The sequence below is a fragment of the Balearica regulorum genome, chromosome 3 (assembly GCF_011004875.1).
Source record: "Balearica regulorum gibbericeps isolate bBalReg1 chromosome 3, bBalReg1.pri, whole genome shotgun sequence".
In the NCBI taxonomy this organism is placed as follows: Eukaryota; Metazoa; Chordata; class Aves; order Gruiformes; family Gruidae; genus Balearica; species Balearica regulorum.
This window is the reverse complement of record NC_046186.1, coordinates 90,001,226-90,014,089: the sequence shown is the minus strand read 5'-3', so window position 1 is coordinate 90,014,089 and position 12,864 is coordinate 90,001,226. Positions and strand designations below refer to the sequence as shown.

Below are 12,864 nucleotides of genomic sequence, written 5' to 3'. Positions count from 1 at the left end.
AATCAAAGTGTTTGAGGAAAATGAAGTTTCGTAAGTAAAAAAGTATGTAGAATTATTGATTATAGTTCCACAGTTAGAAAGTTGTGATTTTCACTTCAGCTTCAACTATTTTGTCACACAGCAGCCTTTCTGAGAGTTTAGGAGTGAATACATTAGAGTTAAACCCAAATTTTTAAATGCATTCCTTAAGAAATTCAGAAACTGGTATCGTTACTTGTCTTGAAAGACTAGAAGTGGAGTAACAATGATGCTTCGTGGTTTCTATTTAATTACGATTGAATTCAACTTTATGTTCTGGCTATATTTGTAAACTTTTTGGAATAGACTTGTTTTTTAAAAAAAAACCTCTGCAGCAGCCTCAGAAAGAATACAGACACTTCATGAGTGAAAGAGGGTAGATTTAGATTACATATTAGGAAGAAATTCTTCCCTGTGAGGGTGGTGAGGCACTGGAACAGGTTGCCCAGAGAAGCTGTAGATGCCCCATCCCTGGAAGTGTTCAAGGCCAGGCTGGATGGGGCTTTGGGCAACCTGGTCTGGTGGAGGGTGTCCCTGCCCATGGCAGGAAGGGTGGAACTAGATGATCTTTAAAGGTCCCTTCCAACCCAAACCATTCTGTGATTCTATTGATTTTTAGAGTTTCTGTATTACTCGTCTAGGTGGAACTGAAGAAAAGATGCTCTCAAATTGTGTTCCAAGTATGGACAAAGTCTGTTTGATTAGATCTAGGAAATATAAGTGGGATAAATTGGGGAACTGATACAAATGGTATTTGAATATAGAGTAAAGGCTTAGTCTGCTGATGGGACTATTACTCAAAACAAAACAATGAACACTATTCATTTCCAAGCTACCTGCTTCCTCCTTTTTTTGAAAGTCTCAGAATATTTAATAGGTAGATATTTCCTGAGATCTCTCTTAAAATATTAATCCCAGAACCATATGATCCTGTTATTAGAAAATGTGATAAACACTACTAGTACATACAGTACCTGATGTTAGACAATACTTTTATGTGGATGAAAGTTAAGAAAGCAAAAAAAATTCTCTTATGAGTTTGACTGCAGATAAGAAAATTGCATGTATTCACCTACACATATAGAGAGAGTTGGGTATTTTTTTGCTGAGCTTGATTTCTATCTAGTGAGAACTCATTACTATATGGAGCAGGAAATGTTTTTGTTTGATAGTGAAAAAAATCATTTAGGAGACTAAATAAATACCAACAGTCTGACTGGTATAAAATGGTTTAAGACAAAGAGAAAATAATTTAAGAGAGTTCAGATGATGTGAACTCAAGTACATCCTATACAATATTCTAGTTAATCTTGTTTTCCAAAAAAGCAAAAGCCTGGAAAGGGACATAAACATGGCACCTTTGTTGGAGCTTTGTAGCAGGACACTGGAATCCACTGCTTTTTCTGATTGACAAGCAGAAAGATGAAGATCAGTATCAGCGCTATCGTGATTGGAATTGTCACCAAGGCAACAGAGCTAACCGATGCATCTTCACTTGGGTGTGGTCCACTGCCACTTCTGTACTCTCCCTGGAGATGACTCATGTCTGCAAGGCAAATGTGAGCAGTTAGTAATCATGCATGGGCCTTCACCATAAAGAAGAATGTAATTATGAAAGTCACAGTCGTGGATCTTGTCACTCACATGAATTTAGACTTTCTCTCCTGAAATGCCACGTTATTCATACAAATTAGAACTGAAATGTAGTATCTTATATAGTGACTATATTAGCTGGGAAAAGGCCATTAAAAAGAGAGTAGATAGAATGGACTCTAAAGCACAGTAATAACCTCTTAGCTCAGTTGCATTCGCATCACCTTATCTGACCACAATCAAATTCCCACTTGTAAAAAAAAAATAAAAAACAATCAGCCCGTGTTTCAGTGCTGAGGAAAACCTGGAAGTCTTAGGATGAAAGCCCTTTTTCTTTAAAAAAAAACCCGCACAAAAAAACCCAAACAAAAAACAACACAAAAAACCTGGTAAGACAATTCTTATGTGTATGCTCTCTCACTTGTTGGGAAAATACTATAACATTTGCACCAGTCAGCCTGTGAAAACAGGCTGCTGGCAGTCTACTATACTGTAGCAAGTTTTGCACATAATTGCAAAGACTGGTAATTTTCAATGACATATACAACATTCCCACACAGTTTGCAGTGTGCGTTTATAATCCCCACCCAGGATAGTTGCAAGCCAGCTACTAATGGCTGTGAGGAATGAAAATGCTGTAATTATAAAAGTCTAAGCTTACAATTTTCTATAGCAGTTACATTTCATGTATCCTTTCTCCTAGCCACCAAACAATAGTATGCTATGAGATCATCCTTGGATTTAGAAAAAAAAAAAAAGATATATACAAGTTTATGTAGTCCTTCAATTAGAAAAGGTTAACAAAGACTTTGTCATAGAGTGTTTCCCCTGTCCCAGAATAATGATTTCAGCACAGTTTTAAACAAAAGATGGATTTACATCCTTGGACAACTTTATTATCCCTGTGTCATTATACCTGTGAAGTGTTTTTTTTTTTTGTCTGGCATTTATCTATGACATATGTGAACCTGTGGTACACATTTTCCTGTTTTTGTTTATAAGAATGCCAGATGGTTCAAATGAAGGTTTATTGCCTCCGGTGGCCTGACAACAGCCTGCTTTTTAGTGTTTGTATCAGAAAAGATACTGCAGAATCATTCCTCATTCATCATTTTATTGCATTCTTAATTTTATAGAACTCCATCATACCAACACAGATGTTTCTTCCAAGCTGAAGATGGAATGATAATGCGACCAAATTGCATAAATATAATTGAATAGACTGATTCATCTTTACTCAAAGCAAAATGCACGCAAGAGTTCTGCACTGAAGAATATTCTCAGATAACCACCTTGTCAAAGCATTACACAGATGCTACTCGAGTAGAGCAAGTAGATGCACTAAAACATGGCGAATAGACATAGACCTAAATTAGCCCAGTTTATATCAGATCTTACCTCCATGCATGTGGCTGATGTCATTTTCACTTGGTGTTGGCCGGTTTGGTACTTCTAGTTCAATGTCTCGATGATTTGTCTTCTCAATAGGGATATTGGTAGGTTCAGGTACATACATCTCTGTGAAATAAGATAAATGCGTTTCACAAATTACAGGCTGCTTAACTTCCCAGTGCTGCTCTTAATTCAGAAAAATATACTTGGCCATCTGCAGTGCTTTGTCTTATGAATCCTTTCATTTGTTCCAGAATTTTCACCATTTCAGAATACATGCTTTACTACAGCCTTGCTCCTTTGTGATACTAAACAAAAATACCAAGGGAAGGCTACATCTTCCCAGCTGATATGTAAACTGTCACTGCTGCTTTGCCTTCCTTTTTTTGTAATCCTCAAAGTAGGAGAGCTGCAAGAGGGGCTACTGCTGAATCTCCCCAGTTGTCCTGTAGTTACCGGCTGACTAAGATGAGCGAACTCTTGTAGAAGTCTGTCAGGACTAGCATTAAAAACCAGCTGCAATTCTTATGTCCCTGATGTCCATAGCTAAGAAAATTTCATATTAGTTTTAAGTCAAGCTAAAATGATAAATAAAGCAATGCAACAGTTGAAAAGTAATGAAGAGGCTTGGAAAAGATGGAAATGTTAATCACTGGCAGAATCTGCAGAGATGGGAGAATATGCATTGTCCTACTTCACTAATGTATTTCCATAACCTTGTGAAAGGACAGAGCAGGGACAAGGAACTAATTTTTGAGTTCACAATTCTCAGAATAAGTAAAATTCAAACTATATATTTGCACAATATGCCTATCTGTTAAGAATATTAATTTTCCTGAAGTCTAACTGTCTCTTGTCTTGATACTGTTCAAACATGGACTGACATTCAAAAACCAATTAAAACCCCTTTATTATCAGTGCTGGAAAACCAGCATTCCAATAATCTGGGCTGTCACGTCACATTACCTGGACACATGGGACAGCAGCTTCCCTCCACGTTGATGGGTTCAGCACAGGGGAGGGGTGGGCAGCTGACAGTGGAACAGAGAGTCTGACCCTGCAGGCAGTAGCAGTGTGTGCAGCTGTCAATGTCCCAGCGTTCCTCATCCGAGTAGGTTTTGCCATTGAAGTGGCAGACCACTTTCTTTGGAACTGTGTCTTCTGTGGAAGGAAAACAAAGCGGTGTGATCATGCGGTAATGGCCAATTACACACAAATAGCATTTCTTCCCCAAACACAAAACCGAAACAATAGCTACAAAGAAATCCCAGCTGTAATTAAAAGACCCTCTCCACATCTTCTGGAAAATCTTTGTTAAAAAAGTGTCATTTCTGCTTCTTCATGAAGTACATAATTAGCCTGGGCTGCTTCTCATCATCTTCCTCATGCAAGAGGCTAGAGAATGGATGATTGGGACATAAAATGATTATATCAGAAGTGCTGTAAAAATTAAGAAAAAATGGATTTTTTTTATGTTTGACTGTTTGAGACTGCCAACTCCTCCTCCTCGTCTCCTAGTAAACCCTGTTTAACTAAGAAAAAAACCAGACTACCTACAGTTCTAATTACCAAGGTTCAAGAAAGATGAACTCAGTCTGGAATACTTGAAGAAAAGATTAGGCTGGATGCTGAGAAGGATGAAGCAACTCTCAGGTGACATAACTAGAAGTGCTTAGACTATTTATTATGATAAAACAGATTCAAAGAGGATCTGGTAATTCCCTGTAGCTGCATCAATACAAAACCCCAGGAAAAAGGCAATAACCAAACTCAGCACATTTTTTCATGGTTAGTATTACATAAATTGGAAATTGGTGTGATCTTAGCCCTCAGAAAAAACTGAGGTTCCAGAACACCTTTCCCAAAGAGCAAGAGCTGTAAAACTAACAACTTTTCAGATAGATTTTGACACAGTACGTAATAGGGACCTGGACTTGATGAAGCAAGTACATCTTGGGAAAACATGTAAAAGAAGCATTACACTTTCTGCCTAAGAGTCAATACAGCATTTTTTTAATGCTGCATCCTATGCAAGACTTTTTGGTGATCTGCAGTATACCTTCTATTCCACTGAGAAGACAGTCATGAATTGCTTAGCCTAGGATGTTTTTTGCTGCTGCAGAACTTTATAGATAATCAAAATAAAACTACACAGCAGAACCTCCAAAAGCCAAGCAGCACCTCATTTTCATCTTCACTTCCTGCTACCTTTTTTTCTTAGAGGCAGAAATTATTATGATGAAATCTGCTAATGATGTGAATTTCCAGATTAAGCATATGCATGAGATAACAGAATGAAATCATAAAGTAACTTCTTAAGCTGTCAGAGAAATACTGGTTTAACATTCACAGAGATTACATATGTAAATATGTCAGTTAGAATTACCTCCCAAATATAAATAAAAATCCTTATTAAATAATTTGGCCATCATTACAGCTTTTAATTAGTGACAACATAACAGACTGACATCATACAGAATAACAAGGTTAGCAGTCAGCAGACCAGCACAACAGATCTGGACAGAGTAAATTTGAATGCAAAAGGAGACCAGCAAGAAGTACTGTTGTGAAAATACTAAAGGAATTATCTGAAGAGTGTAAACGTTCCAGAGGGCCTTGGTATGGGTATCCCATGGCTTCCACGGCTGTCAGCACAGGTCCCAACCTCTCCAAGTAGAGGCTTTTGTAAGTGAATATGGGGTGGACATGGGAAAGGAAGAGTGGGAGGAAAAGGTGTCTGCAAGCTGCAAAAAAGCACCTCAGGTTCTTCCATAGATGACTTGCATGTTGTCATATAAAGCCAGCGGAGCCCTGTGTTGGGTAGAGAGCAGATATGGCTGGGGAGAGGGTGAGACACACAGCCTGAGCGGTCCTCTATTCTCATTACCTTTGCTCGCAGAAGTGTCCCACTCAGGACAGCTTCTTCAACTCAGCAGCTGGTTTGGCTGGAAAAGTCCTTTAACTTGCTCAAGCTTTTGCAAGTTTGTAAAGAACACATCACGGTTTAATACTGTGAATGTATTTTAGAAGAATGAACAAGGATAAAATCACAATAGCAGTGTTGAACCTTTGAACCTCCAGAGGAAACTTCTAAGTCCTAAGAAAGTATTATCCTCTGTGTGTGTCTTGTTTTGGTGTGCATCTCTGTGCAAGCGTAACCACAGGATGAAGGCCACAACACCAAGTGCTCAAGGACAGTAGAAACAAAAGAGACTTGCAGTAAGAAACCCACATACAAACACGCAGCTCAGAATACCATGCCTAGCTCTACATGTCTTCTCTCAAATTTCCTCTAGCTGCACCAGTAAATCAGTCTCATCTGGTAAACAAACAGTCATTGCTCTGTTTTCCACAGAAGACTAATCTTGTCTCTGATCAAATAGATACCCATTTATCCTCTCTAGAGTAGAAGGTTATCCCTCCAAATTAATCTTTCTTTGCTTGAGAAAGAAGAATGTTGAACACACAGGATGAATGTGAGGATTCAGACAAACAACAAAGCATCCAAGGTCTGTAAAATTTTCAGTTTGAATCTATAACAACTTATTAGGCATTAGCCAGATCTGGATCCAGAAAGAAGCAGAATAAAATACAGTGCTAAAACACTGCATAATTTTTGAAATTCCAATAAATGAAGAAGGCCTGTTTCCACAGAGTTTGCCTACTATAACATTTTATCAACTATGACATGAAAATAGTAAGGAAGAATCTGTACAAAGATGTGTTTCACAGTTCTCAAGAAATGAAGAGTAAAACAGTAAACCAGGAAGACAAAAATTAAATGCATGACCTTACTCGTCTTACAGGCAAGAGTATATAGTTCATAGAAACCATTAAAAAAGTAAGTTTCCATGAATTTCAGTTATTTAGACCACAAAACATACTGACAACATAGAACAGCTTAGATTAATAAAATGTACATTCATTGAAAGGCTTCATATCTGAGCGCTAATTAAAATCTGGCTTCTGTATTTCGTATTGCTGAGCAGTTGCTATAAAAAAACATTAGGTTTTTATAGCTCACGCATTTAAATATTTGCAATATTGTGCATCTATATGGGATTCAAAGTGAATTAATTAAAACTCTATCTATATGTTGTGTGTATATATTTGCAAACCTGACGTGCAAGGTGTAGGCACAAAGTTCTAGACGTTTTATTTTTGTAGCTCATGGCCCAAGTCCCTGTGGTGCATCCTTTCCTTGACCTAAAGAATTCTTCAGTACAGTACTAAGGCTCATGTTCTGACTCTTTTGGTTTGATTGTCCAAATTTGCACACACTTTGTTTAATGTTAAAATGTATACCGGATTAAAATGATCTTTATGGTTGCAAAGTCAATCACTGGAAGAAAAGCCTGCAGACAGTTATCAAAGACACTTTAAATCCTCCCCATTTTGTATGCAAACCATGATGAGAAAGTAGTAATGGGATAACATAGTACTTCCCCTTCAAAATGTCCTCATCAGGTATCTAAGTAGAGTTCCAAGGGCAACTGAAATTTTGATACTTTCTAACTTTTCCAGGCATTTCTTTGATGGAATTCCTTGCATATCCTATAAAACTGTCTCACCTATTATTAAAGATATTTTTTCTACAACGCATTAAAGAGTTCAAGAACTATATCAATGACATATATCTGAAAGGACTTCACAACCTGACATCTTTCTGATGAAGAACTGTATTGTTTATAACTGAGCAAGTTGATTTACATCTTCAATTAACAATTATTTTATTATATTCCTTTTTACTGAATTCTTTTCTACTGTATCTCCCCCTACTACTTTTGGATGTGAAGGTTATAGTAAGCTCTGAATGCTTTCCAACAACGCTACGAAGACTTAATTTCAGTAAGCTCATCATACAATCCTTCTCTATCAGCAGTTTCTATTCTACAGCCTTTGTACTTACTGCAAACTCACAAAGTCATCTGTAAATAAATACTCCAAAATACAATGAAAAAGTGATCAGGAATCTCAAATTCTGCAACTTTAAAAATGCCTGGCAATTTTCACTACCTACAGCATCTACCATTTACTTCAACTGCAACTTCAAAACCAGTGCATGGCCCTTAATTCTTCCCTAATTTTTTCTCAAATATATTATTTTGCCCCTTCTACAACAACCTTTAATGAACTTTCTTTTTTTTCCTGTATTTTAATTTAGTTGCCTTATTAACAGTTCTCCATTCTGTGAAATTTCATAATGCTTCAGCATTATCGTCTGCAGTCATAATTAATATTTTCCTCATATTATCACATAACTTGACATAAAGTATGTGTAACCTGGCAGATCTTCCTTTAAATAAAATGATTTTTTGTGTAATGCTTTCATCTAGTAAAGGTATATTACCAAGTTTTCAGGAAGATGTCCTCCCAAGTTTGTAGGCAAATTACATTTATATCTTTCTGCACTTCCACCTCAAAACCAGAAATCATGATCCTCAAATCTCCCTAAGCAGATTTCACTCTCCAGTTCAACTGAAGGCACAAACTGCATCTCCCCAAAACAGGGAAAACATATTTCAATTTGGAAATAAAACTTCTTTCTTATTCCCAAAAAGGGAACAGCAAGTTATCAACTATTTTTATTTGCTCACCAATACAGTAAGGACAACATTGTCCCTTTCTCAAAACAGGTCTCTCGCAGGATACTGGTGGGCAAGACTCGGAGTAGCATCTAATCACACCATCCATGCAAATGCAGCTAGTGCAGACATTGGGCTTCCAGGACTCAGCTGTCAGAAAAATATCTCCTTCATCGTTTTTGCAGTAACTGGGCATGCTCTCATTGCTTGATGACGATGGCTGAAGAGGCTCATCTGTAAATATAAACAGATTAAGTTATTTAACTTGCAGTAGCTAACTTCTCTCACGTTACCTCAATGGAAAACAATGGAATTGTAACACATTGGCTCACTACTTCAGAAGAAGTAGAAGGCCAGAGCCTTATGCCTCTTCAGTTCTTATATGCGATGAGGATCTCACGATGTGCTCTAGAATAAAGTCTACATAGACCTTTACTGAGTTTAATTAAAAAAAAAAAAAAAAGAAAGAAGAAAAAAGGACAGGACAGCAAGGTGAAAAACAATCACCCTCAGAAAGCCACTCTGAATGCTCTAAACTGAATAGTATTATAGGAATTCACCTTAAATTAGATTAAATTTTAAATCTGAAACTTGAATCCCAGCTTCTGCCATGTCAGTTCCAATCCTTGAATGATGCAAAGTGAAAAGCTATTATGCTGCTGTCCCTTCGCTAGTGGACTTACATGAGCTAATTATAAACTAGCGAGAAACAAATGGAACTTGATTTGCCTTCAGCTTGATGCCAACGGGTCTGCTTTAATTCTCATGTCCACACATGGGGGAGACATATTTCTGCAATGAAGCTGTATCTTAACAGACATTATGGATCAAGAAATAAGACTGTATGTGCAGAAAACATATAAGAAAAGGAAAAGAAAAAAAAAAAAAGGATTCATAAGGGCACTCAGATCAGGTTCTCAATCTGAGTAAGTTATGAGACTAAGCTCCATATACAGCTAGTGAAGAAAGATCAGCTCCTCCAAGCGGTATTTTGAAGTTAAGCAAATGTTCACTGTTATTAATAATGAGAAAAATGGAACTCAGGAGAACTGGCTAACTTTTTTACTGAAACTATTTTGTCAGAAAAAACCCCCGAAACCCCAAAACCCAACAAACATCCTGTAGAAGAAATCACCAAACCTAACATTTTGCTTTTCCTAAAGTAAAATTTTTAGATTTTGTTTTTAATAAAGACAAATATTTTCTCAGTGAGTTTACATACAATTCACAGGTTTGGACTAAATTTCCACTGCAATAAACTCCCCCATTTGCTATGTAAAACAGGAATTCACGTTGATTTCTAATTGTACCTCCTTCCTCGGGGGAAAGCAAATCCTGTTACCTTCTTGACACTGTGAGGCAGTCAAGGAGGAATCTGGCACACTTGCTGGGCTGGAATGCTTTGATATTACTAGATTGCCTTCAAGTCACTCTCAAATCATACCAGGTGAAGGTAAAAGCAAACAGAAGTATTTTTGTGACCAAATCCCAAGTGGACAAGATAGTAATAAAAAGGTTCATAGAAACCAAGGCATGTAGAAAGGAAAAGAGACAAGCCTGTATCTGCCTTGCACTTTGACTGCTGTTGAAGTTTCTCTAATCCTGCATGCTTCCATAAACGAGCCAGTGCATATTTCATAAACCTTCCTTCCAACTAAGGATTCTGGTTCTCATGCATTCCTTACGTTGTTAAGATTGCCTTCAAAGATGTTCAAACTTCAGGGCCACAACTCCTCTTTACATACAAGATACCTCTTGCACACAGCCAAGTTTTGCAGCTGAAATAGAGGACTACAGGCTCTTACTCCAAACTGCGGAAGAACAAAGGCGCCACAACAACCAACTGTGCACATACTGAAACGTTCAATATTCAAATCATACATTCTCAGATCAAGAAAAGACTCCGATGAAATGTGGTTGTCAATATATACCTGGGCACTGTGGACAGCAGGAGTCCTGTGTGCGGGTGGGGTTTTGACAAAGAAGAGGGGGACAGACTTCAGTCTCACACAGGACACGTCCGCTGTGGCATGTACATTGTGTGCAAGAATCAATATTCCATGTCTCTCCTTCTACAAAGTATTCCCCACCAGGAGCATGACAGATCGATGGACTGGTGAGCTCTGGCTTCTGCACAATTATTTCATCTGGGAAAAACAGAATTGGAAGACAGGCAAAATCAGCTGTGACTCTAATAATTAGCAAATGTAGCCAACATTAATAATTTCTGTTATTATTGAAAATATTAGGAATAGCAAAATCAGCTACAAATATACTCTTAATGAAGCTCTTTCAATTTTATTATGTCACTTTTGACTTTACGTCACCTGCATCTCACGGAAAATGGGAAAAATACAAACAAGAAACAATTTGAGAATCAGTCCGAATAAATGCTAGTTAATATAAATCAGAGATAACGTCAAACATTCTTGGCATTTCAGAAGAAATTCAAACCGATCTGTGATGTAGGAATTCCAAGGGACAATTGTCATTTTCTGAAAAATTATACTGATCGGACAGTTTCTTAACTGCTAAGTATTAGTATCAGTGCAATTCCTGAAAGGATGGATAAGTATGCTTCTTGTCTGGGATTCAGGAAGCCCAAATTCAACTATCTGCCTTTAAGTTTCCTGAGTGATACATGTCTGCACTATTTGGTGCCAGATTAAAAAACAAAACAAAACCACAACCCTCCTCCCCAACCCCTAAAAACATATAAACACTTAACACTGGTGGAAGTGCTTCATCACTTTGTTCCATTAATAAACAAACAAATAAATAAAAGTATCTGCAGTTTTTAAAGTAAAAACTGCACCAAGGAGATGCCACAGTGTGTAGACTCATGTTTCCAGTGACGGTATCTCACCGAATGAACCTTAATTTCTTTTCACACAATTAATTACATTACCTCTACAGCTCTGGTTAATAGACTAACCCAGCTGCTAACCCAGGCAGTTTACAGAATCGATTTGACCTCCTTCAAGTTAAGGAAGGATCTGAAACTGTTTCCCTTGTTCAGCATGAGTATCCTCCAAACACTGGGGTATTAAAAAACAGGGGAACTCTTTACCTCTTGGTGTTTGAAAAGAAAAAAGAAACCTATCCTGCACTTTGAAAGTGTTTAAGCACCTACCATCGAGAAAAGGTTATGCCATGAACTGCACCCCCACAGCCTGCTTACAATGCTTTGAAGCCCAGCCCCACGTAAGGGGCAATAATAGTTGCCAGCTCGCTGTGCCGGTTGCTTTGGACCTGGAGCGAGTCCAGCAGCTTTTTCCTTGCACCGTGTACAGGAATTGAGATGCCTCACACAGCATGTTTTATTGAACTACAGAAGCCATGAGTTTGAAAGCTACGTGCTGCAACATGAAGCTTCAGGCTCATAAGTGATGCTGTCCTTCAGCCTGAATTCAACCCATCTAACATTAGATAATGAAGTTAAGTGCCTACATCAAGAACTGAGCTACTTCAGGTTTCCTGAGCTATGAATGGAGAGGAAGAGAAAGTGACTTCCAGGTAATGACTCTGTATCTCTAAACCACTTTCTGAAGGTCGGTCTCACCCACTTAATTATAAAGATGCCTAATGTGAACATCATCCTAATGCAGGTATCTTGGTTAAGGACAGAAACGTTAAATGGACAGCAGCTCCTCCAGCCATTTAGGCAGCCCAAAGCTCAAAGTGCATGTGCTTCACTCCACATTCGTAGCACTGCTGTACTTGCCTGGAGAACGGCGTTTGTGCCCTTTGCTCTACGGCACTGTCACATAGAATTAACTCAATTATTTGTTTTCATTTCTGGAGAATGATCGGTAGAACTCAAGGAACCTGACTCTGGCTGATCTCACTTTATGCACAAAGTACTCGTGCATTTCTTCTTTCAAGGAATTATTTTATCTTTCACTGATTTGCTTATGCTATGCTTTTCCTATTGCTTACGTTTATGAACCACATCTGTGATTAAGTAGCATTTACCTGAAGTGAGATAGCTGGTCTGCTGCCTTGTCACTGTCTGTTTTTTATTTCAGATGGAACAATATATTACATTTTATGCAATGACATCCTAACTAACCATGGCAAAGGCAATACGAATTATTTTCTGGCAATTTTCTCAGTCGCCTCCTTTGCATTTGGTTCTCTGCAAAGTCACAGGCCTGTTTTACTACTGCTCATATACTGTTTATAATCAGACAAGCATAACCAGATAGTACTGCTGTACACGTGGTATTGCTTACTGCTCCCTTAGCAGCATTGATATTGATATATCACTAAAGCT

The 12,864-nt window shown here is 37.9% G+C and overlaps 1 protein-coding gene across 1 annotated transcript in view; it reads right to left on the bottom strand.

Moving 5' to 3' along the window:
• CRIM1 (cysteine rich transmembrane BMP regulator 1) overlaps nt 1–12,864 on the bottom strand; it is a 195,154-nt gene that overhangs the window by 3,946 nt on the left and 178,344 nt on the right. The window contains 5 exon segments of the mRNA XM_075748869.1: nt 1,377–1,564; nt 3,010–3,129; nt 3,970–4,164; nt 8,601–8,822; nt 10,520–10,735. Of these exon segments, the coding sequence (XP_075604984.1) occupies nt 1,377–1,564; nt 3,010–3,129; nt 3,970–4,164; nt 8,601–8,822; nt 10,520–10,735 (941 nt within the window).